The sequence below is a fragment of the Cervus canadensis genome, chromosome 18 (genome assembly GCF_019320065.1).
Source record: "Cervus canadensis isolate Bull #8, Minnesota chromosome 18, ASM1932006v1, whole genome shotgun sequence".
NCBI lineage: Eukaryota > Metazoa > Chordata > Mammalia > Artiodactyla > Cervidae > Cervus > Cervus canadensis.
Window position 1 is genome coordinate 13678148 of NC_057403.1, and position 24966 is coordinate 13703113.

General features: G+C 58.8%; 1 protein-coding gene across 2 annotated transcripts; it reads right to left on the bottom strand.

Moving 5' to 3' along the window:
* Window positions 1–351: 351 nt before the first annotated feature.
* PPP1R12C (protein phosphatase 1 regulatory subunit 12C) lies at window positions 352–19591 on the bottom strand. Of its 2 annotated transcripts, none has more exons than XM_043436295.1 (22): window positions 19144–19591; window positions 15485–15615; window positions 15282–15400; window positions 8146–8305; window positions 5725–5869; window positions 5562–5636; window positions 4452–4525; window positions 4242–4369; window positions 4054–4127; window positions 3670–3828; window positions 3528–3595; window positions 2846–2929; window positions 2586–2676; window positions 2396–2479; window positions 2260–2320; window positions 2065–2147; window positions 1932–1978; window positions 1759–1852; window positions 1450–1554; window positions 1310–1360; window positions 1095–1145; window positions 352–997 (listed from the first exon to the last, which is right to left on the bottom strand). In XM_043436295.1, exons 1-22 carry the CDS (start codon window positions 19462–19464, stop codon window positions 911–913), a joined length of 2292 nt encoding a protein of 763 aa, XP_043292230.1. In that variant the 5' UTR covers window positions 19465–19591; the 3' UTR covers window positions 352–910. The 2 variants fall into 2 exon arrangements, with proteins under 2 accessions (XP_043292230.1, XP_043292229.1); XM_043436294.1 differs by having other exon boundaries at window positions 2065–2150.
* Window positions 19592–24966: the final 5375 nt, after the last annotated feature.

Consider the following 24966-nt stretch of genomic DNA (forward strand, 5'->3'; position numbering starts at 1 on the left):
GCCACGCTGAACTGAACAGCTTGCACTAAGAGATTCCTATTCCCCAAACTTTAAATGCTGGTAACTGACGCAAATTTGTTTCAAAAACTGTGATGGCAAGAGCCGAGCTCCCCAGCCCAAGAGTCACAGCCCCTATCCCTTGCCTGACTGACCCTGCCTGCTCCCATGCTAAGCCAACTGTTGACGATGTCAGCCCTGGTTGGGAGCCTCTGCTCCAACTGAGCACTCTTCCTGAAGCCCCCTCCCAGCCCTCAGCACCCCACCCGCACGGTCCTGTGGGCTGGTCACACACAGCTGCAGCACAGCCGCAGGAAGCGGAGCCTCGCCTCCAGCTGGGGAACGCAGTCAGAGTGGCGACTTCACGACTTTTATTTGTGGTGCCTGTGCTTTGTCTCGAAAATACCTTCTCCCCCTGCCCCGGACGGTGGGCGGGGAGGGGGCCGCAAAAATAGAAGACATCCCTCCCTATTGCACGCGGACCCTATATACAGGCCCGCCTGGCCGAGGCCAGCGGGGCTCTTGGCACATTCTCGGATCCCTGTTCCGGAGCGGGAGGGGTGGTGAGGGTGACGTCACACGTGAGGGGGGACCTCGGGGCGGCCACTCTGGTCCTGGTTCCCGGTCGCGGTGCTTGGTCCTCGGTGCCTTGCTGGCCCCGCCTCCTGCCCCAGTCCCTGCTCAGCGACGTCCCCCTCCCTGGCTCGGCCTCCCGCCTCCATCCTGGCCCCCGATGGCCCCCCCTTGGCTCCTGGGCGCTCTGTACTGCCCCCCGAGCCTGGAGGGCCCGAGGGGAGGTTATGGCTTCTCGGAGACCCCCGGGAGCCCTGTCACTCGCGCTCACGCAGGGGAAGGGGTGCGTGTGGCAGAAGCAGCTGTATAAATGTGGGCGCAGGGGCGGGGCTCCTCCCGATCACTTGGAGAGCTTGCTGATGACGCGAATCAGGGCTGCGTTCTCATCCTTGAGCCGCTGGTTGTCCGCGCGGAGGTCGGACAGGGCCTGTGAGGTGGGAAGACGGGTCAGCCCGGTGGCCCTGGGCAGGGTGTACCTACGGCCCACCCTGGCTGTCTGCCCTCAGCTCCCCGCTGGCATTCACCTTCAGCTCCTCCTCCAGTTCGGCTGCCTTTCGCTCCAGGGCCCTGCGCTCCTGGAATAAACCGAGTAAAGTGAGGGCAGGGTGGGGAACCGGGTGTCACGTATGGCGGAGAGGGGCGAGGAAAGGGGAGAGGTCAACGCGGACCTCTTCCTCCAGACCGTAAGGGCTCGTAAGGCTGGGACATCTCTAGTTCCACCCTGGCCAGCCTTACTCACGAATCTCTCTAGCTCCAGAAGGGCAGGCCTCTCTGCAAAGCGCTCCTGCTTCTGGGGAGGACAGAAAAAGAGCGGAGTTCACGGAGCCGGCACCCGTACCCTCGCCAACCCCCACGGCCTCCAGGGCCCCGACTCCTCACCTGCGTGGCGCGCTCCAGCTCCACCTTGAGCTGCGCCAGCTGCAGGGTGGTCTCGGTCAGGGCCTCCCGAAGGCGCTCGTTCTCACTGCGCAGCTCGGCGTACAGCTGCGGGCCCAGGAGGGGCAAGGGGTCAGGCTCGCTGGCAGAGACGCGGCAGGCTCGCGGGGGCGGGGTGGGTGGCTGCGGCACGGGTGAGGCCGGAAGGGCGCAGGGTGCCCGGGTGGGTCAGGCAGAGCCCCTGGGCAGGGGGCAGTGGGGCAGGCATACAAAACCGACTGGCGGGGCTCAGGTAACAGTGGGCTTGCGAACCTTCCTGAAGCCTCCATCCGGCTCGTCCGGTTCCGGCTCTGGTTCTGGGTTGAGGTCCCGCTGCCTGCGGGATGAGGGGTCGCCCTCGGGAGTGCTGAGGGTAGGAGCGGGGAGGCCGTCATGGGGTGCCCACGGCCCCACGACAGCCCAGACCCTGCCTCACCGCCCCGTACCTGGATTCTGAGCTGCGGTCGGCTGGTGCCGGCTCCGCCTCCTCCCCCTGCGGGCGGAGGTGGGGTTCAGCGGGGAGGGGAGCTGGGCCCGCCCCCCAGGCCCACCCGCGGCCCGCCGGGTGCCACCCCTCACCTCGGCAGGGCCCCTCCGCTCCTTGCCAACTCTGCGGGGCTCCCTGGCCGCCTGCGGTCCCTGCCCTTGCCCGTCGGGCGCCTCTGCTGGGGGAGGGGCAGGAATCAGCCCAGTGCGGGGCGAGGGTCCCTGGGCCCGACCCCCAGGAAAACCGGACACAGGCCAGGAGGACGACCTCCCAGAGACCAGCCTCACCTCTCTGGGCAGGGCCGTCAGTGCTCTCGACCCCAGGGACTCGGGGTCGCCGGGAAGGGTCCTGTGGGGGGGGGCGGGGGTCAGAGGACGAGGGCATCTCGTCCCACCCACTGACCGGTCACCTGACCCCTCTCACCAGGCTCTGCATGCTCGACTTCTCTGCCTCCGGGGCCTTTCCTGCGGCCTTCTCTGCTTCCTTCAGGTCCGTCAGGGTCACACCCTGCACAGGCAGAGAGCAGTCGGGGTGGGGGGGGCCGCCCCTTCAGGATGGAGTCCAGACCCCCGGCCCCTCCTCCCTCAGACCCGGGGTCTGGCCCCTCCCACACCTGCGTGGACCTCCGAGACTGGCGCATGAGGCGAGAGCGCGCTTTCCGCTGAGACTCAGACTCCTCATCCCGCACTGGCATCTGGTAGGTCCTGAGTGAGGGGCCCGACTTCAGAGAGGGCTCCTCTGGATCCTGTCCTGTCCCATGGCCGACAGCCCCGGGGGGAGTCGAGTTCGGCCAGGGGACCCTGGGACAAGCTCCCCCGGGGTCCACCCCCACCAGCTCCGGGACTGCTGGGTAACGCAGGGGTCTTGCCTCACCTCCGGCGGTCCCGGGAGTCCGCTGGGGGCGCTGCAGAGGCTACGGGGACATTGGGCTTCACCGGGGACTCGGGCTCAGGGGTCCTGGGGGGAGGAGGGGAGTTAAAAAAGGGGGGAGGAGGCCTGGAGATCTCAAGACCTGTGTGAATTCATTCAATCGGCAAGTATTACTCAAGCTCGCCTTGCGTGGCAGGCACCGAGACATAGCAAGAGGCCAAAGAAACGAACGATCTCTGCCCCGTGAGTCAAATTTGAGCAGAAACGATGCAATGTGAACAATAACTACAAAAAGATCAGGGTCACACAATGTCAGGAGGATAAAGTACTCTGGGGGAAAACGAGCGAGGACCGGAGCCCGGAGGTGTGGGGGTGAGCGCAGCGGGGGTAGTGGGCCTCCCGGAGAAGCTGACATTTAAACAGACTTGAGAGGGAGGAAGGAAGCCCTGTGGGTGTGAAGCGGGAGGCGCAGTGCAGGGCCTGAGTCAGAGAGGAGGGCGGGAGAGGGGGCAGGGGCCCCCAGGAAGCCAGAACACCGGGGCCATGGGCGCTTTTACTTGCGGCACCAAAAGGGAAACTGAGGCCAGAAGTGGTGGGAGGCAGGGAGCGGACCCCAGAGAGGCCGGGTACAAGACAGAAACCCCGAACTCCCCCCACCCCAGAGGGGCTGTCCTGCAGTACTCACGGGGAAGAGGGCTCCGGCACCTTCTGGGAGGGGGTAGGGGGGACTCTGGCAAGACGGGGCTCCCTGCCCTGCGGAGAGAGGAGAGGCGGCTACTCTCCCTGCTGGGCAGGGTCTGCTCCCCCGGCCTCCCCCCAGCGCTCACCTGAGTGGATGTGCCCTCCAGCCGCGAGGAGGACGCGGAGCGCTGCAGCCCGGCCCCGGGGGCTCCCTCGGCCCCACGCCGGTCCGCGGGCCCCAGGGCCCCAGAGCTGCCTGTCTTCTGGAGGCCAAAGCGCCTGGAGAAGGGGGTCTCCTCGGGGGTCTGGAGAAGAGAAAGGTCTCCGCTGCCACAAAGGGGTTCTTCTCAAGAACTTCACGTGCTGCCCCAAGAAGGACCACAGCAAACTACCGCCGGGGACGGGAACCACCAGGGAAAGGCCGCAGGAGCCCAAGGGTTCTGGGCCCGCGGTCTCCACCCTGCGGCCCTGACGACAGGCTCGGGGCAGGCCCGCCCCCACCCCCAGGCCGGCCTGCGGCCCCCACTCACCATGGGGCTCCCGGGGCTACAGGGCGGTGGGGAGGAGACTCCGTTGAGGGCTCTGCATTCTGCAGGGGGTGGCTCTGGGGGGTGGGAAGACAGAGACGTCAGAAGACGACCAGCCCTTCCTCCTGCTCAGACCCAGGGATCCAGGCCCCCAGCCCCTCCTCCCTCAGACCCGGCCCCCGGCCCCTCACCTGAGGGGGCTTCTTCTCCCTCGTCCTCGTCCCGGATGGGGGTCCCCCCTGCCCCCCCGGGCCGGCGCTCCTTGGACAGGTCCTGGAGGGAGATCTTCTCGCGGCTGCTCAGACGGCACACAGAGCTCCTGGTGGAAAGGGAAGGGTGGGTGCTGGGGCCCAAGCCCTGGGGGTCCTCCAGCCCACTTCCCGCGGGGTGCCACCGCCTACCTTCGGTGTTTGCTGCTGGAGGGCCCCTGGGGCTCCGGGCCCCGGCTCTGGGCAGCTTCCTTTTGGTTCCGAAGCTGCAAATGAGGAAGGGGCTGCTGGGAGGGGGGCAGGACGGGCAGACCCTCCTGGGTCCCACACACAGCTGTGCTGGGGGGTGAACCGGGTGCTTTTGTGGACTTGTCTGCACGGCGCCCTGGGTCTCCAGGGAGTCGTCAGTACTCCTGGCGCCTCCAACTCCCGGGACTCCCGGCACACCCGCCTCCCCCACGGCTGGCTCTCAGCCCGTTCGGTTCCCGCCGAGTCTTCACACCTGAGCCGGCCCCGCAGCCCCGCCTCTCCTCTCAGCAAACCGCAAGTGCAGCAGGTCTCCCCGGACGCCCCCAGGCTTCGGCTGTGCCCTCAGCGCCCACAGACCCTGCCTCACCCACTAACCCCCCGGGGCCCCGGGCCCCCTCACCTGCTCCTGCCTGGCTTTCAAGGCCCTTTGGGGTCTGCCCCTGTCCCCGCCCCCCCACCACCCGCCAGCCTCCGCACATGCTGCTCCCTCAACACGTGCGTGCCCCGCCCCTCCAGTCCACCAAGCCGGAAACACCACCTTCTCCCTCAATGTCGCCACGGCCAAGCTTTAAACAGGGATCTGACCCGGGAGGCCTCAGATGATTCCGGCTACCTCAGAGCGCTAACTATGAGACGGGTGGGGTTCTAAATGCTTTTGGTCAGTAACACGTACTCCGCTCATTGCAGGACATGTGTTCCATGTAACAGCAGGCGTAACTCATGAAGTGCACGTGTTTAGTCCTCTCCCCATCTTCCTGAGGCCAGGAGAGGCTACCGGACTGGTCTGAGCTCACATAGCAAATGCAGGGCAGAGCTGGGATTCAGATCCCAAGTCCACGCCGTTCGCCCCTTCCTTCTGAGTTTTTCTAGCGACAAGGCCTGGCCCAGCGCTGGTGCTGGGGCATCCCAGGGGGTGACCAGCCCCATCAGCATCCCGAGGTGCCCAGCGGTGCCGCTAATCACAAACCCCTGCTGGGCCCCGTCACTGTCCGGGGAAGGGCGGCTCCCTAGATTCCCGGAGGCCCCGGGTCCCGGCTGCGGATGGAGACTTACGTCCTCCTGCTTCCGGGCCAGCTCCTCCAGCAGGCTCAGCACCTCCTCGTCCGCCAGGTCACAGGGACGCTGCCCCTAGGTGGGCAGGGGTTAGGGCAGGTGAGGAGGCGGAAGTGGGGGCCCTCCCGCCCCGCGGCCCCCGGGAGCCAGGCCAGGCCCTCACCGCGTGGGTCAGCGAGTCCATGCCCCCACCGTGCTCCGCCAGCAAGCGGCAGGCATCCTCCACGCCCCAGTGGGCCGCGGCGTGCAGGGGCGTCCAGCCGTCGCCATCGCGCAGCTCTGGGTCGTAGCCAGCCTGGAGGAGCAGCCTGGGGGCCGGGGAGGGCTGGGGTCAAGGGGCGAGACAGGGGCTCGGGGCCAGGGGCCAAGGTCAGAAGCAGCAGTGACAGGGCTGAAAACAGGCCTGGGCCCCGAGGCGCCCCTCCCCAAAGAGACCCCTCTGTCACAGGCTCTGACCCCTCCCCAGCCTAGCAGTGGCCTCCGGGACCCTGTTCCCTGAACCTGCAGGGCTCGACTCCTGACATCTCCCCTGTGATGGGACAGCCCCAGTGGAGGTGGAGGAAGGGGTTCCCCAGTGCCCAAGCGCAGAGAAAGGCTGAGACCCCCCAGGACGGGCGGCGTGGAGGCAGCAGGGTTCCAGGAGCCCACTGGCTCAGGGCAGTGGTTCTCAACCAGGACCACGCTGCCGCCAGGGGGCGTCTGGAGACGTTTCTGGCCATCACAGCGTAGGGGCGGTGCCGGGGGCACCAGTGGGTAGGCGGAGGATGCCCTGAAACCTCCCACAGCGCAGAGGACCGCCCCCCAGCAAGGAACAATCGGGACCAAACGCCACAGTGCCAAGACGGAACCCTGGCTTAGAGGGTTCTTTCCCGGGAGATCATCACCACTGGATGTGGAATCTCTCTCACAGCTAGGAATGGCCAGCTGAGTAGGGTCTGACAAATGGGGATGGCAGCACTAAGTGTGTATATCACTTCTGGATTGCTCTCTTAAAAGAAATGGACATTTTGCTCCTTTTGCCCTCCTCCTTCTTTCTGCTGGCTGCCTGGGATGCAGATGCAATGGCAGGAGCTGAAGCAGCCACCTGAGACTCAGGAGTGGAAGTCACAGGCAGAAGAGGGCACAGCCTCCAGGGCTGGCCACGTCACCAGGTCTGACCGTTCAGCGTTCCATCCTCCTTGCCACAGGGATCAGCCCTGGGATGAACAGGAAGGACAGGACCCAGGACCTTCACTGGACTACAGAGGATGGGGCACTCCAACTCCAGATTAGAGGAGACAGCCAGGAAATGAGCCCCAAGCTATCAGGGGTCATCTTAAGTTCCTCACTGGAAAACATTCCCTTCTTTCCCAGTCATTCCGTGCAGCCTGCGGAATCTCAGTTCCCTGAGCAGAGACTGAACTCAGGCCAAAGCAGTGAAAGCCCAGAACCCTAACCACTAGGCAACCAGAGAGCTCCCTTGGAAAACCTTCCCAAAACTTCATTAACACAGAGGTGGGCAGAGACAGAGGGATTCGCCGGAACCGCACTGTCACACTAAATATAAAGAGGAAATAAAGAGAGGGCAGGGGTGCCTGATGAGAAGCAGAACCAGCTTCTCTGACAGGAAGGGGTGAGGTCAGAAATGGGACAAGATGGAGGTGGCCATGAGAGAAAGGGAGTGCATATGGCAACAATTTAAAATATGCATGCACCAAATGACCTGGCCTTGAAATATGTGACACTAAACCTGACACAAAGACAGGGAGAAATAGGAAAGACCCACAGTGAGACGTTTGACCACATTTTATCACATTCTCTCACAGCAAAAAAAAAAAAAAACAATCACTAGGGATACAGAAGATTTAAAAGGCATGAGTACAAAGTTGACCTAATAACCTATATACAGCGCTGTCCTTGGCAACACACTTCTTTCCTGGCCGACACTGACGAGGCTATGAAGCAAACCTCCACGGATCTCAGAAATCAGGGCTCACAGAGCACCTGCTCTCGGACCACAGCGAGATTAAGCTGGCAAATAAGCACAGGCAGACTCTGGAGGTATGGAGGGTTCGGTCCCAGCCAGCCAGCTGGCCTTACTGCAATACAGCGAGTCGCGTGAACCGTTCTGGTTTGCCAGTGCATGTAAAACTTAAGTCTATTAAGTGTGCAATAGCATTATGTCTGAAATAAAACCCAATGTATGTATCTTAAAAAACACTTTATTTTGCTAAAAAATGTTCACCGTCATCTGACAATGCAGGGCTGCCGCAAAATTTCAATTTGTTAAAAAAGAAAAAAGAAAATACTATTGGTGAAGTGCAATACGACAAGGCACGGCTCTAATGAAACCGTGACTAGAAAACCCCGTGTACTCGTAAATTAACGACATGTTTCTAAACGATCTCTGGGTCAAAGAAGATTACAAGCTGGAAACTGTCTTAAACTGAAGGGCGGTGAGGAGCCTGCACGCCAAGACGTGGGTGCAGCTAAGACTGTACTTGGAGGGAAACGCATGTCCTCAGTGCATCATTAGAAAGGGGCGGGGACAGACAAAGCCCTCAGGAAGGCGGAAGACGGAGGGCAGGGGAGGAGGCCGGCTCACCTCATCACTTCGATGTAACCCTTGGCGGCGGCCACGTGCAGGGCGGAGGCCCCCGTGCGGGGGTGCCGCGCCTCGGGCATGGCGCCCCCGTTCAGCCAGCACCTGGTGTCGTGAAGCAGCAGTTCCTCCTCCGCCCGTTTGGCTGCCTCCACGTCCACACCTGGGAGGACCAGAAGCAGTAAGAGGTGGGGCGCCCCCCGGCCTGTGTGTGCTCCTCGGGGGCTCAGGGGAGCCAGGGCCAGCTCTGTCACTTCCCAAACAGACAGCCTTGGGTTCCACTGAGGGTCCTTGCTGGGGGCTGGGGGGAGTCTTGGGTCTCACCTTCCCTTTCACTACTGATACAGGCCTTAACCCGGCATCTGCCTGTATTTTGTCACGTTTATTGCTCACGAGAGGCTAAACCAAGCAGAAGCCACTGAGGATGCCCCTATCGCTGGGGCGATGGCACCTCCTCACCAGCCGCCCCTGCGCCAACTGGGGAGGGGCCAGCAGGCTTCCCCTCTCGTCGGTTTCAGGAGAAGTGCTCTGAACTCACCGACGTGAGGGCAAGTGGAAGCTTTACATGAAACAGAAGTCGATTCTGGATCAAGAACAGGCAGCCCCGTTAAGGGCGGAACAGTCCCTTCCGACCATCACTGAGAATGTGTGGTTTGCCCGTTAAGAGCCGCCGAGATGGCAGTCAGAAACGGGCGTGTCCCCTAGGGGCTGCGTGCTCCTTCTCCTGGGAGCTTCGTTCCTGCCCGCTATTTCTCTCACTGCAGAACTGCTCACTTGCCCACGTGCGGCCCGGGGCGGAGCCGTCCTGCGCGTGGTCGGCAGCCACGGAGCAGTGCGGAGCCAGGCTGCAGACGGCCAACACGCCGGGTCTCCAAGCGTAGAAAGAACGCGCCGTGCAGCAGCTGGGGAACAGTTCTTTACACTGATCGCACGCAGAAATGACAACGCCTTGGACGGGCAGATTAAGTAAACCATGTTCCTAAAATGGACCTCACCTGTTTCTATTTTTAAGAGCGCCTTCTTGGAAATCCTTGATTAGCATGTGGCTGCCTCTGGCTTCCCCCTGGACAGCACAGGCAGAGAAGCACGCGCTGGCCGCGCGGCTCACAGCAGCACCGGGGGCCCCGGAGGTAACTGCCTTCACGAATCTGTTTTCAGGAGCAGGAAGCTGGGCACACCCTTACTACGAGGTTGTAAACCTTGCCCCAGGCTATGCAGGGGCCCCGGTCAGTCCGTGTCTGGCAGCTGGGCGCTGGGATTGAACTCCGCTGGGATCACCTCAGGGTGCCCTGGCTAGCAGGGACTCCCGGAGGCACTATTCCAGGAACATCTGGCTAATGAGGGCTCACCCGCAGGCCGGCAAAGTGCCCGGGCCTCAGAGACCCGCCCCTCCCGCCGACCTCCTTCAAGGCAATCACCTAGGTTCAGTCCTATTATAGACACGGCGAGTAAGGAAGGGCGGGGTTTGCGGACCTTTTTCTGCAGCCACACTTAGCGTCCTGCCTGTTCAAACGCATCCTTCTGCAGTTTAGTTTTTTGCGGAGATTTCCCCGTGTTTCCTAACAGAACTCCTGCGGAGGGTGGCAAACCAGTGCCTGTGCGGGCAGGCAAGCTGCTCCGTCCACACAGATTTATCTACTTCACCGAGCGTGTGCTTCAGCGGCTTTTAGGACATTCACCATGTGCAGCCATCAACCCTATCTATCTGTGCCTGAGCCTTCTCATCACCCCATCAAGCAGTCCCTCCCCAGAGCCTGAAAACCACTAATCCACTTCCTGACACTGTGGATTTGCCTCATCTGGACAGAGCCTATGTTTGTAAATAAAGTTTTAATGGCTAACCACCCTTATGGCAGAAAGTGAAGAACTAAAGAGCCTCTTGATTAAAGTGAAAGAGGAGAGTGAAGTTGGCTTAAAGCTCAACATTCAGAAAACTATGATCATGGCATCTGGTCCCATCACCTCATGGGAAATAGAGGGGAAAACAGTGGAAACAGTGCTTGACTTTATTTTTCTGGGCTCCAAAATCACTGCAGATAGTGATTGCAGCCATGAAATTAAAAGACGCTTACTCCGTAGAAGGAAAGTTATGACCAACCTAGACAGCATATTAAAAAGCAGAGACATTGCTTTGTCAAAAAGGTCCATCTGGTCAAGGCTATGGTTTACCCGGTAGTCATGCATGGATATGAGAGTTGGACTATAAAGAAAGCTGAGTGCCAAAGAATTGATGCTTTTGAACTGTGGTATTGGAGAGACTCTTGAGAGTACCTTGGACTGCAAGGAGATCCAACCAGTCCATCCTAAAGGAAATCAGTCCTGGGTGTTCATTGGAAGGACTGATGTTGAAGCTGAAACTCCAATACTTTGCCCACCTGATGCGAAGAGCTGACTCACTGGAAAAGACCCTGATGCTGGGAGGGATTGGGGGCAGGAGGAGAAGGGACGACAGAGGATGAGATGGTTGGATGGCATCACCGACTCAATGGACATGAGTTTGAGTAAACTCCAGGAGTTGGTGATGGACAGGGAGGCCTGATGAGCTGCAGTCCATGGGGTCGCAAAGTCGGACATGACTGAGCAACTGAACTGAACTGAACTGCTTATTCCGACCTCTTCTGCATATTACCCCCTGGCTGTTTTTCCCACCACAGATCACTCATCTACAGATTACTGACTGATCCCTTCCAGATTTGGTGTTGGCGCACCCTCACCCTCTCAACTGAACGAGGAGCTCCCTCAGAATACATCCATCTGAATGCAGAGTTCCATAGAATAGAAAGGAGGGATAAGAAAGTCTTCCTAAGTAATCAATGCAAAGAAAGAGAGGAAAACAACAGAATGGGAAAGACTAGAGATCTCATCAAGAAAATTAGAGATACCAAGGGAATGTTTCATGCAAAGATGGGCACAATAAAGGACAGAAATGGTATGGACCTAACAGAAGCAGAAGAAATTAAGAAGAGGTGGCAAGAATACACAGAAGAACTGTACAAAAAAGATCTTCATGACCCAAATGACCACGATGTGTGATAACTCACCTAGAGCCAGACATCCTGGAATGTGAAGTCAAGTGGGCCTTAGGAAGCATCACTACGAACAAAGCTAGTGGAGGTGATGGGATTCCAGTTGAGCTATTTCAAGTCCTAAATGATGATGCTGTGAAAGTGCTGCACTAAATATGTCAGCAAATTTGGAAAACTCAGCAGTGGCCACAGGACTAGAAAAGGTCAGTTTTCATTCTAATCGTAAAGAAGGGCAATGCCAAATAATGTTCAAACTACTGCACAATTCCATTTATCTCACACACTAGCAAAGTAATGCTCAAAATTCTCCAAGCGAGCCTTCAACAGTACGTGAACTGAGAACTTTCAGATGCTCAAGCTAAGGCAGAGGAAGCAGAGATCAAATTGCTAACAACTGCTGGCTCATAGAAAAACCAAGAGAGTTCCAGAAAAACATCTACTTCTGCTTTATTGACTATGCCAAAGCCTTTGACTGTGTGGATCACAATAAACTGCGGAAAATTCTGAAAGAGATGGGAATACCAGACCATGTGACCTGCCTCTTGAGAAATCTGAATGCAGGTTAAGAAGCAACAGTTAGAACTGGACATGGAACAACAGACTGGTTCCAAATTGGGAAAGGATTACGTCGAGGCTGTATATTGTCACCCTGCTTATTTAACTTATATGCAGAGTACATCATGAGACACGCTGGGCTGGAGGAAGCACAAGCTGGAATCAAGATTGCCAGGAGAAATATCAATAACCTCAGATATGCAGATGACACCACCTTTATGGCAGAAAACAAAGAGGAACTATAGAGCCTCTTGATGAAAGTGAAAGAGGAGAGTGAAAAAGTTGCCTTCAAGCTCAACATTCAGAAAACTAAGATCATGGCATCCGGTCCCATCACTTCATGGCAAATATGTGGGGAAACAGTGGAAAGAGTGGCTGACTTTATTTTTTGGGGGCTCCAAAATCACTGCAGATGGTGACTGCAGCCATGAAATTAAAAGACATTTACTCCTTGGAAGGAAAGTTATGACCAACCTAGATAGCATATTAAAAAGCACAGACATTACTTTGCCAACACAGGTCCGTCTAGTCAAAGCTATGGTTTTTCCAGTGGTCACATATGGATGTTGAGAGTTGGACCATAAAGAAAGCTGAGCGCTGAAGAATTGATGCTTTTGAACTGTGGTGTTGCAGAAGACTCTTGAGAGTCCCTTGGACTGCAAGGAGATCCAACCAGTCCATCCTAAAGGAGATCAGTCCTGGGTGTTCATTGAAGGACCGATGTAGCTGAAACTCCAATACTCTGACCACCTGATGCGATAAAAAAAGAACTGACTCATTTGAAAAGACCCTGATGCTAGGAAAGATTGAAGACAGGAAGAGAAGGGGGCAACAGAGGATGAGATGGTTGGATGGCATCACCGAGTCAATGGACGTGAGTTTGAGCAAGCTCTGGAGTTGGTGATGGACAGGGAAGCCTGGGGTGCTGCAGTCCATGGGGTGGCAAAGGTTTGGACAGGACTGAGGGACTGAACTGACAGCCTCTCGACACTGTGAAGCTCGAGGGGGAGGGCGCGATCGGGTGACGTAGGAGTGGGACTGCTGGAGCCCGGGGGTGCGGATCTCCGGCTACAGGCCACGCTGTCTGTCCAGCTGCTCACACGGAGGCTGGAATCACCCGCATGGCTGGGCCTCGCCAGGCCTGACCCTGCCTGTCAAAGCTACCTGCCTCTGAGAGTGAGCAGCCCGCATCCCTGTCCTGACGGTGGGGTTCCTTCCAGTGCAGTGCCAAGTCCCTGAGGGTCTGACCGTGGCCGTTCTGAGCAAAATGGCCAGAGGGTCGGGGGCTTGGGCCGGCCCCCGCGGCCCTGGCTGAGAGCACCGTGTCTGCGGAGGAGCTGTCGCTTGGAGCTGCCAGCATCCAGTCCCCCTTCCTGCTTGTCCTCACCCCTGCTCTCACCCAACGCGGCTCCAACATGAGGAGCCCGCAGCCCGGCTCCACGGGCAGTCGCATCACCAGGCCTGAGGGTCCTCCCTGCCACCACGACTCTCTCGGGGCACGCTGTGACCAGGGTGGCCCTGAGGGCTGGGGCTGGGCTGCTGAGAAGTCTAGTTCTAGCTCCGCCAGGGTGCCAGCCTGCACTGCTAGGAGGCACGCCCGGTGCCTCGCCAAGAGAACCAGCCCAGGAGTGAAACCAACACAGCTCAGCAGAGAGACGAGAGGAAGGCTTTCGACTGTGTCTGCGCCCCTGGATCCAGCCATGCCTAATGTCCACATAACTCCTCAGCTTCAGTTACAGAGGCCCATGAATTGTGTTTAAACTGTGGGAAAGCACAGATTCTGCCCACCACAGTCCACAGAGGCCTCACGTCAAGGCAGGCACCGTGAAGCCACATCACCAAGGCCTCTGGATTTCAGAGGCAGCTGCACCCCACCCCCAGCAGTGTAGCAGAGGGTCTTTGTGCCTGGTCGGTCTCCTGGTCGGTCCTACAGGCCAACCCCCCAGACCCCCCACCACCACCTTCGGCCCACAAAGGGGCACAGCGGGTCACCGTGAGAAGGCGAGGAGCACGCTGGGTGATTCTGGCAGGAACACATGGAGGCCACAGAGACGACCCAGCCCTGGTGTCCTCCAAGCATCACCCTGCAGGCTGCTTTTTAACAACAAAGAGAGGAAGACACCTCCACGGCAGAGTCACCTGGGCGACCCCTCTGGATGAAGCTCAAGGTTAACATCACCAATCACAGGGCGGACGGAGTTCGTCTCCCAGCGGAACTAGCTGGCAAGTTCCTGCCCAACCTGCAGAACTGACGGAGCAATCGGGTCCAGGCTGAGGGGCCATATAAACAGCGGAGGGGTGAAGGCTGGTCCAGTGCTGCCGGCGGGGCCGGGGGCGGGAAACCGGGCCAGGCCCACCCCTGTGGAGACGGAGGGCGCACAAGCAATCACGCCAAGAAGCTGGAAACCTTGAGTCCACGCTTCAGGATTCCACTTTCGCCAAACGGGCAAACCCCACACGAAGCCAACGGGTGGGCCCCAGGGCTGAGACGGGAGGGGAGGTCAGGGGTCACAGCCGGGGGCTCGGGGTTTCTTCTGGGCTGATCAGCATCATCTAAGCTCAACGTGCTCACGGACACACAAGCTTTAAAGTGAATACGCTAAAAAGACGAAACAGAAAAGATGAGCCCACACATGTCTAAATGTGAAGGAAGCAAACACGCAGACAACTGTATCCACACGAAGCTGCTGCAAGCCCTGGTGGGCCTCAGCGGAGGTTGCCCTCATCAGACTGCGAGTGAGATCCGGCTCAGCGTGTGAAGTCGTCAGATGAAAACACGGAGAAGCGGAGCCAGGAAAAGCCCAGTTCTGTCTCTGCTCTGCTCCCTGCCTGCATCTGAAGCAAACCAGGGCTCCGGACCGCAGCTCGCCCGCCAGCACCTCCGCGCCCCGCAGGACTCCCGCGGCCACCGGCCCCGCACCTGTCCAGGGCGGGGCCTTGTCCCTCCCAACCCGAGCCAGGCTGGGAGTCCGCGCGGCACCTCGGACGCCGGCCGCTCTTCGCAGGCCTCCCTGCGCCCCCCGCCCCACCCGCACACCTCCTCACAGATGCGGTGCGGCCACCAGACCCGCCCAGAGGACCAGAGTCACCCAGAAGCGCGCTGCTGACGCAGGGCTCCCACGGGAGGCGGGGCACGGCTGCCCGCCGTCTCCCACCCGTGGACCCCCCGGCCCTGCACCGCGGGTCAGCCGACGAGTCCTCCCCTCGGTGTAGCCATCGGCGACTGTGAGAGCGGGCGGGGAAGTGGGCACCTGCTAGAAGTCACACACGCTCCCCCTAGGAAAGAGCCTGGCCAGGCACGGCGTTCAGGGGGTCCTGGGCCCCCTATTAAGGACCCTGGGGCACAGTGATGGCAAGTACAGCAGACCAGACCCCCAGAAGACTCGGCATTCCCGCACCCGCCCCCCACCCCCCAGCACAACTCCTGAGAAGACGCGCCACCACCCAGGACACGCCCCAAACTGAGTTTCCTCGGTCACTCCGAGGATGAGCCAACCCTGCCTCAGTTACTGCTTCTCGGGTCCTCGGCGACGGAGGCCCCCCGCACCCCAGGCCCACCTCGGCGGGCGATCTCCGCCTTCAGCAGCGCCTCCATGGCGTCAGACTCGGCCAGGTCCAGAGGCAGATCGCCGTCGCTGTTGACTGCAGCGATGTTGGCCCCGTGGCTCAGGAGGTGCCTGGGGAGGTGGGGGCGGGCCACGGTCAGGACGGAGGGGTCCGGGCCCCACGCCCAGCGGGCCCGCCCGCCCTCCCCGCCTCACCTGGCGATGTCCAGGTAACCGCAGGAGGCGGCCACGTGCAGGGGCGTCCAGCCCTCGTTGTCAGCCTGGTTCACCGTGGCGCCCTGCTCCACCAGGAAGCGCACCACCTCCAAGTTCTCGTCGATGCAGGCCTGGGGGGGGCGGGGGGCAGGGCAGGGGCTCACCCTCCCCACTCCGGACCTCCGCGCGTGCCTGGCAAGGCAGGACCCCCGCCGGGGGCCTCGAGGGGGACCCACGGCCGATCGGGCAAGGCTCCGGAAGAAGACCCCCAGGGCCTCCCCAGCCACCCAGCTGTTTAAGACACCCCGGCCCCCAGCCCTGCACACCCTGGCTTCCCGGCGGCCGCGCCAGCCAGGCCTCTGGGGCTCACTGGGGACCGTTGAGAGGAGCTGGCCAGAGAGGAGAGGACAGGGATCCCGAACCATGCCTGTTCACAAGATGCACCAGTCACCACGGAGGATGGGCCTCCAGAGCTGGACCCCAGGGAAGAGACCCAGGCCCTCCTCCTCAGACCCAGCAGACTCTCCCAGAGAACTGAGCACAGCCCTGCCACGTACCTGGCGGGGAGACAGCCGGACCCCGGGGCCCAAGGCCGTGTGGGGCTGGTAGGGTCGCCAGGTCCCTGCGAACCTGGGACGGGGAGTGGGGCAGTGGTGAGGGTCCCAGGCAGGACCCTAACACTGGGAGAGACGTGCGCCCAGGCCTGGCGCCCCAAGAGAGGCACAGGACACTCCATCACGGGGCGTCCACGGGCACCGTCCCCACTCCGAGGGCTGTCAGGGTCCTCTCTGATGGGGGAAGAGATCCCAGCACCAGGAGACAAAAGCCCTTGCACGAGCCGGGGCACCAAGTCAGGGCCAGAGAAAGGGTTTCGCCCGGGACCTGTGCGAACGTGGGGTGGGCACTGGGCCCGAGTGGGGCTGGGGGATGGGAGTGGCCCTGGCCTCCTGGATCCTCGGGGGAGATTAGCCTCCGACTCCCGCACCTCTCCACAGCCGGCCGCCTGGAGCAGGGGGAGGAAGCTACGAGGGCCAAGAGCATGAAGTCATGGAAACTCAGGCTGCGAAAGGGGGGCCACGCGTGCCCTGGGAACGGGATGAACTCTGGGCGCCGTTTATTTCCACCGGTTGCCATGGTGATGAGAGGGGGGGCAAGGAGGGAGACGGGCCTTTCCCTTTCAAGGACCTGGCCGGGCACAGGCATCCGTGCGAAAGATGCCTGCAGCCTGGGCACCAGGGGCCAAGAATCCAGGCCCCGCCCCTCCTCCTCAGATCCAGGGGTCCAGGCCCCCAGCCCCTCCCTGCTCAGACCCAGGGATCCAGGCCCCCAGCCCCTCCCCTCTCAGACCCAGGGGTTCAGGCCCCCAGCCCCTCCCCCTCAGACCCGGGAGCCTGGACTCTCTGACCCCCTCCCTATTTACACCTAAGAATCCTGGCTCACAGTCCTTCCTATCCCAGACCCCAGTCACTAAGTAGGAGGTAATGGGGGACGAGGCAGCCTATCCGGGCCTTGTCACCTTGTCGAGGGGTAAGGGGTGGGATGTGAGACCTCCTGTGGTCACAGCCAGAGCAGGGAGACGACGCCAGGGAACCTGCTCCAGGGGGAACAGAAACCACAGCTGCCGGACTCGCCCAGACAACATGAGTGGCTGTCCCGTGTGCCTGTCCGGGGGTTTCCTGGGACCTGGGACTTTCGGAGCTAAAACGAGGCCAGTGTTGAGCAAACTGGCACAAGCTGGTCAGCAAACACCCAGTCCTGACCCAAAGCCCCGCTCCCCCACTCGCTCACTGGCTGGGCAACCTAAAACAGGGACTCCCCTCTCTGCGCCCTCCTCGGAGGGATGCCCTAATCCCCTCCAGGCCTCCCGCAGAGCCCTGGCGAGTGAGTTCATCTCGCCTATAACAGGAGAGTTCATCTCACCTATAGCAGGAGAGCGAGAGGGATCCCACTCACGGGGTGGCCTGAGACAGGGCCTGGGCCAGGGGACAGGCTGGGGAGCACGGCCCAGCCGGAAAGGTCCCGGGGAGCCGGGGCAGGGCCGGCAGTGCAGGAAGAGGGACCCTCTCCCAGAGGGCACTGGGGCCTCTGCAGGGCATGGGCCTGGGGGTGCAGCGGGGGGAGAGCGAGGGGAGGGACGGCACCTGGACCAGGGGCTGCAACCCCCAACTGGACGTGAGGCTCTTCCTGCAGGGTGTCCCTGCCAGCCCACTCACAGGCAAGAAGCCCGAGGCGCAGGGAAGAGTCACATTCTAGGCCACTGACTTGAGAAGCCGAGATCAGAACTCAGGACTGGCCTACCTTCCTGAGCTGCGGCTCTTCCTGGGGACCTGGCACGTGAGTCCCTTCCGGCCTCCTCCCCAGCCCCCTGCTCCCTGCCCAGGTTTCCTTCCCTGGGTCCTCTCTGGGTCCCAAAGTAACCAAACCCTGGGAGCTCCGGCAGGGAAGCGAGGGCTGGGGACTGGACCAATTCGAGGAGACTAGGAGGGAGACAGCCTCGGGGACGCGGGCTCTTCTGTGAACTTTGCCTGATGGCCGCACTGAAGGAGGGCGGGTGCGGTGGGGGGTGACAGGTTCCCGAACCAGAGGGAACCGTGGGACTGGGGCCTGTGGTGGGCCTGGTTCTGGAACACAAGCAGCCCAGAGGCAACAGTCAGAGCGTCTGGGGAAGGCACTAGGGCCCAGGCTGTGGACAGAGAGGAGTAACCCGGCTCTGGATCTCTTGAGAAGGTGACAAGAAGGGGGCTGGGAGACAGGACACACTCTGTGTGAGGGAGGAGCTGCTCGGATCCACAGGAGGGGATCCAGGCAGAGAACGCAAGGTGACCAGAGAACAGAGAGGCAGCCCAAAGCCAGGAAGAGGTGGGTGCCCAGAAAACAAAAAAACGGGGGGTGATGATGCAGGCCTGGCCAAAGCAACAGGAGAGCAAGGGAGAGGGGAGGTTCCTGGAAGAGAAACACCCCTGAGAGGCCTTGCCCTAGGAGGCAAGAGGTGGCACAGCCCCAGAAGAATGACGAGGGCATGAGGGTGAAGGGGGGCAAGGGAGACGGCCTGAGCTGACCCTGGCAAAGGAAGCACCCACTTCAGGAGAACAGAGATTCTAAGGCGGGTGCTCAGGAAAGAACACCCTGAGATAGCAACAGATGGCACGGGCCAGGGATGACAGAGGTGGCCCCAGGCAGAGGGGCGGGGCGGCAGGGAGAGCACAGGCAGGGAGGATGGAGATGCGACGCTGCTGGGGGGGCAGGGGGAGTGGTACCTGCCTGGATGGGGGAACAGGGGGCACCGGTGGGGCTGCAGGGGCACAGACTCAGGAAAGAGGGAGGCCCAGCACGAGATGACAGAGTCGAGGTGGCACCAGTGGCGGTCGCACGGGCGAGACTAGCAAAGATCCCCAAGGTCGGGAAAGAGCACCGCGAAGTGACGAGACGGGGATGCACCGGGCTGAGGCCGGCAGCGACGGTTCGGGGGCAGAGAAAGGGCGGCTCAGAATGGCAAAGGCCAGGGTCAGTTCCAGCGGCTCAGGGTCGGGAGAGGGGAGCCCCAGGTGGGACGGAGGAAAAGGGGGTCCACCGCGGACGACGGCGCAGAGTAGGGCCGCCGGGGTGACTCCGGGCCGGCGAGGAAGGGGGCTCCGGGCGGCGCAGACCCGGGCGCTGACCTGGTGCAGGGCGCTGATGCCGTCGGCGTTGGTGGAGTCGAGCACTGCGCGGGCGGGCGGCGGGGCGGCGGGGTCCAGCTCTGCGCCCGGGCCGGGGTCGGCCGCGCGCAGCATCAGGCGTGCCTCGTCCAGGTCGCCGCCCGCGCAGGCCGCCAGGAACTCGGCGGCGCGCTCGAAGCGCACGGTGCGGGCGCGCCGCTCCCCGGGGCCCGGCTCGGCGCCCGCCCGCGCCCCCCACTGCCGCAGCTGCTCCCGCCGCCGCTCGCGGGCCGCTGCTGCCGCCGCCCCAGGGCCCGCCCCGGGGCCGTCCTCGCCCGACATCGCGCCGCCCGCCCGCCCGTGAGCGAACGAGCGAGCGAGCGAGCGAGCGAGCGCAGAGCGCCGAGCCCCGAGCAGCAGCCGCCGCCGCCGCCGCCGCCGCCACCGCCCGCCCCCGGGCCGCCGGGAACTGCCGCCAGCCCCGCGCCGCCCAAGGATCTACCGGCCCCCGCCCGACGCGCGACGTCACCACGCCTCCCCGGGACGCGCTGGGAAATGGAGTCCGCAGCCGGGAGAGGCCGTGGCAACGGCCTCAGGGAAGGCCGCGGGGAACTCTGGGAAGTGGAGTACAGAAGCGGAAATCGGTCTCGGCCACATTCGGCCCTCGATCTGCCCCGAGGCACACTGGGAAATTCGCGGCTCAGCGGTTTCAAAAGGAAATCTGATTGAGAAGATGCCCCTGGGAGTGCCGGGAAATGGAGTCTAAAGGCCAGAGATGTGGCCCCAGGGCATGCTGGGAAATGTAGTTCACAGTATGAAGGAGACCAACCGGGAAACGGACTCGATAGCCCGGGAGTCCTAAAAGATAGAACTAATTTTTCCATACACCTTACCGCTTTTCTCACACCATGTGATTTACTTATTTTGGGTTTGTCTTATCCCTTCAACTAGAAATGAGCCCCAGGAGAACAGGGATTTATGTCTTCTGTGTGCATCCCTGTTCCCATTACCAAGACCTAATAAAACGCGAACGGGAATAGTATTTTGAATGAATGAATGGATTCCCTAGGTCGTGAAAAACGCCAGGATACCATGGGAAATTGAGTCCACAACCCTTAGACCAAGAAAATCCCTGGGTGACCGCCCAGGGCACCTTGGGAAGTAAAAAGTACGGTACAAAGTTCAAAGCGGCAATCGGCCGCTGGGCACGCTGGGAAACGTAGTACTCGGGGCCACGACCGTAAAGGCACCGTTGGTCCAGAGCACCCTAAGTCCCTGATGGAACCCCTGGATTACATCAGGAAGGGAACCCAAGAGGCAGGGCCCGCAATGACAGCTCCTCAGAGCCTTCACCTGCCCTGCCCGCTACTTGCTACCATCTTGGGTCGTGGAGCAGGCTGGGAAATGTAGTCCGGGCTGTACGTCCTCGCAAGCCATGCTGGGATTTGTAGTCCAAGGCGGGGACGTCTTACGGACGTGGAGGGCGAGTTGACTCATACCTAACGTGATAAAGCACGATGTGAGTCTCATCTTAAGTAGTCTGCACCTTAATCCTCACTGGGAAGGAAGCAAGCACTCCGAGTCCAGAGCAAAGACCTATAAAAATCACAAAGCTACTGCTGCTGCTAAGTCGCTTAGTACCCTGTGCGACCCCATAGACAGCAGCCCACCGGGATCCCCCGTCCCTGGAATTCTCCAGGCAAGAACACTAGAGTGGGTTGCCATTTCCTTCTCCAATGCATGAAAGGGAAAATGAAGCCGCTCAGTCGTGTCCGACTCTTAGCGACCCCATGGACTGCAGCCTACCAGGCTCCTCCGTCCGTGGCATTTTCCAGGCAAGAGTGCTGGAGTGGGGTGCCATTGCCTTCTCTGAAAATCACAAAGAATGGCTCTGAAATACAGAGGCAAGTGTTCTGTTTTCCAACGGATGTCAGATCAGCTCTACCCACTCTAAACTTCCTGGGCCTGTGCTAAGAAATAAACGACAGATGCCGTGAAACCTGGAGACCGCTGAGGTGGCTATGTCAGGCGAGTGTATGCTCCTCGGTTTTTGTCTCGTCACAACAAAGATTTGGAGTGACGGACATTAAAGCCCCCTCAGCGTGTTAACAGCTCTCCGGTCTTGGACAGACCGTGTTATAGCTCTCAGGGCTCGAATGAACCATGTTATAACTCTTAGAGAAATCAGTGACACAGCTCAGTGTTACAGCTCTATTTTATTTAGAAGATAACAGGAAAATCCATTTTCGAGGTGTGAGGGCATGTCGACCCAAAGACATGAAAAGAAGAGCGCCCCAGCGCGCGGGAGAGAGAGGGAGAAGAGAGCTTTGGCTCCTCTTTTTATATGTTTCTCTCTCCCTGGGCCTGTCCTGTGCAAATTGGGCCAGCCAGGAGTGCCATTTGTTTTCCCTGAGATTCTCACTCCGGTTCTCGGACCTTCCTTTGTTCTATTTTCGCAGGCTTTTCCCTTCCAGGTCTTTTAGCCACCGTCATCCTGGACTCCTTTTCCCTATTCTAACTACCTAACAGATACAAAAGGGTTAGCAGTTCGGGTGACTTTGGGGATATGTAGTCCTTCAATCCCACACTTTCCATTCAACCTATAGACCCACCTTCTTCTCCAGGCAGCTTGAATGGTGTGGATGTTGTTAGGGTGTCTTCAGTTATGGGTGTCTCTATACCTGCGCACAACTGTGATGTGTGTATTTGTGGTCGTGTCTGTAGCTGGTGTATGCTGTTTTTGGAAGCTTGTGTTCATTGTGTCTGTGAGCTGTGATGTAAATATGTCTATAGTTTTATGATTTTTATTTACGGGAGACACAATTTGGAGTATCTGCTCAACCCACACAACCTACTATGGGACATGCTCCCACCGTGAAGTTTTGTTCGCAATCTTTAGGTTGACTGCTGCATTTAGACTTGAACCTCTGTTTAACAAATTCTATTCTACTACAATGGGTAAGAATTACAGCTCTGGTTTAGGCATTCCTGGACTTGATCTTGTCTCTTGACACTTCCAACTGTGGGGTCTGATCTAGGACCTAGGCTTACTCTCTTAATTTCTGCCTCCAGGAGCTGTTGTGACCGTGTACCTGGCCTGTCTCGTAGGTAGACGTTGACTCTGTACAGGCATTTTTATATTTTACTCATTACAATTCTCTTCTGCCCTTCTCTTTTCCATGGTGAAGGTTTTTTTTACTTCTCAAGCCTGCTGTTTTCTCTCAATGCTAGCACTGGAATGTTGATGCTTAACCTCCTCACAGCTGGTGAAAATAGCCTTGGAAAGATAACATGTTCCCTTTTTCCCTGCAAGAGGCAGAAAAACGGACCTCATAAAGATGGTTCAGATAAAGGGATGCAAGAGGACATTCACAAAGTATCAAGTTGACTCCTCTATTCTGTGAGAAAACAGGGGTAAGCATAGTAGAAGTCAGTTCTAATTTCTATTTTAACTGTCCTTGAAAGAGTTATTTGCACAAAGGAACCTTTTACGTTTAAGATAGAATTATATTGTTAGGACTTCCCTGCTGGTCCATGCTCCCAGTGAAGAGGACATGGGTTCGATCCCTGATCGGGGAACTAAGATCCTACATACAGCAAGTACTGAGAACGCAAACAGCTAGAGAAGCCACACCGCGATGAAGAGCAGTGAACAGCCAAAATAAATATCGATTAATTAATTGTTAAAAAGAGAGAGAATTATATTGCGAAAGGCACCCCATGGCTGACCTGCTGTGACTTTCAACACACGAAAATATCCGCTGTGTCCTCAGACGCGTGCCAACGGGCTTTGAAATTGACAACCATCTCAAGAATGGCATCTTCCCAAAGGTTATCCAAGGACACGGGCCCAGAAAGAAGCCCTCCCCCTTGCAGTGTCAGGGACCACGGTGCTTATAAAAAAACAGATTTTACCCAAAATCTAGAACCAGGTTTCCAGATTTTCCGGATCTGAAGCTAAGATCTCTGCTCTGCCCCAATGACTTCACTGTGCTGCTCTCTCTCTTCTTTCCCACGTGGAAGGTTTGTTTCTAAATTACCAGTATTACAATGGCCCTGTTCCATCTCTACCACCATGGGCTAGCTAGAGAGGGAGAGCTCGTCTTTGCATTTATATAATGTCAAACCACCCGGAGACACACCCAAGCCAGACAGACAGCTGATCTGCCTCCCAAACACCCTGGGCTTTCGTCCGAGGGGAGCCTGGGAGTGTGTTCCAGACAGGGGGACTCTATATGTGGGTGGCGGGAGAGTGGGTCAGAGACCGACAGCTGCCTGCCCATCACTACTGCGTCCTTCCTCAAAAACGAGAAGCCTGCTTTTGTTTGGAGCAGCAAAGCACCCAGGTGGCTGCAGAACCAGCAGGAGACCTAGTCATCTTTGCAGTCGGGGCAGAGATAAGATGTAAGTGAGCACGACTGGGGTGGGGTGGGGGGGAGGGAAGCTGTCCAGGAAAGCTTTGGAAAGCGGTTTGATTCAGCCAAGAGGTGCACCTTTCTGGTTCTCCTCTTCTCCTGCCTGCCTTCTGGGAAGCAGATGGGATGGCGCAGAGCTCCAGAAATCATCTCGGGACCAGTCTGCGACCTCACAGGGGGAAGCCAAGCAGGAAGGCAGGCGGCACCTCAGTACCTGATGGCAGGCTTGTTGGTTTTTTTAGGCTTATCCACTTTTGGATTTCTGTTTTGTTTTTTGTTTTTTTTTTCTCCAAGAACCATACATAGTGCTTTTATTTATTTTTTAGCCATTTTAAAAAATTGAAGTATAGTTAACTTACAATGTTGTGTTTCAGGTGTAGAGCAAAGTGACCCAATTTTATATATATATTCTTTTTCAGATTCTTTTCCCTTATAGGTTATTAGTTTGGGTTTTTTTTCTTTTTTTGGCTGCGTCGTGTGGCTTTCGGGATCATAGTTCCCCAACCAGGGATTGAACCCAAGCCCCTGGCAGTGGAAGCCCGGAGTCCTAACTACTGGCCTGTAACTAACTACTACAATGCATTGAGCAGAGTTCCCTATGCTCTATAGCAGGTCCTTGTTCGTTATCTACTTTATATCTATTAATAGTAATGTGATCAGAGGGTGTTTTTTTTTTTTTTTCTAGTCTGTTTACAAGGTTGTAATGCCAGAACACTCTATCACCCCCATAAGAAGCACCATTCCTTTTAGCCATTACCCTCCCCCACTCCTTTCTTCCCCTGTGTCCCTGGAGACCACCACTACTCCCTGCCTCTGTGGATTTGCCTTCTAGAAATTTCGCGTCAACGGGATCTCGCAATGTGTGGCCATTTGCATCTGGCTGCCTTCATTCTGATTGGCAGGCTCATCTACACTGAAGCCTGTGCCAGAGCCTCATTCCTCTTTACAGCTGAATAGTATTCCCTCGCATCTGTTCACTGGTGGACGGACGTTTGGGTTGTTTTCACCTCTTGGGGATCCTGAGCTATGCTGCTGCTGAGAATCCTGTACACGTGTTCGCGAGAATACATCTTTTCCGTTCTCTTGGGGCAGAATTGCTAGGGCCTATGGCTCAGCGGTAAAGATTCCACCTAGCAATGCAGGAGAAGCGGGTTTGATCCCCGGGTCGGGAAGATCCCCTGGAGAAGGAAATGGCAACCCACTCCAGTGTTCTCGCCTGGAGAATCCCATGGACAGAGAAGCCTGGCGGGCTACAGTCCACGGGGTCGCAAAGACTCGGACACAACTGAGCAACTAAACAACAACAAATGGTAATGCTGTGGTTCACTGTTTGAAGACCTGCCAGACTCCTTTCCAGAGCGGTCGCACCGGTTTGCACGGTCACCAGCTGCGGGTGAGGGGTCAGCCTTACACAAGGTCCTCACGATTG

Excerpts from the sequence above, each read along its gene's own strand:
- PPP1R12C (XM_043436294.1), bottom strand. The coding sequence starts at position 19,464 with ATGTCGGGCGAGGACGGCCCCGGGGCGGGCCCTGGGGCGGCGGCAGCA. Across the intron at positions 1,979-2,064 it reads AGCGGAGGGGCCCTGCCGAG|GGGGAGGAGGCGGAGCCGGC; the intron begins GTGAGGGGTGGC and ends CTCCGCCCGCAG. Across the intron at positions 1,146-1,309 it reads TTCTGGAGCTAGAGAGATTC|GAGCGCAGGGCCCTGGAGCG; the intron begins GTGAGTAAGGCT and ends GGTTTATTCCAG.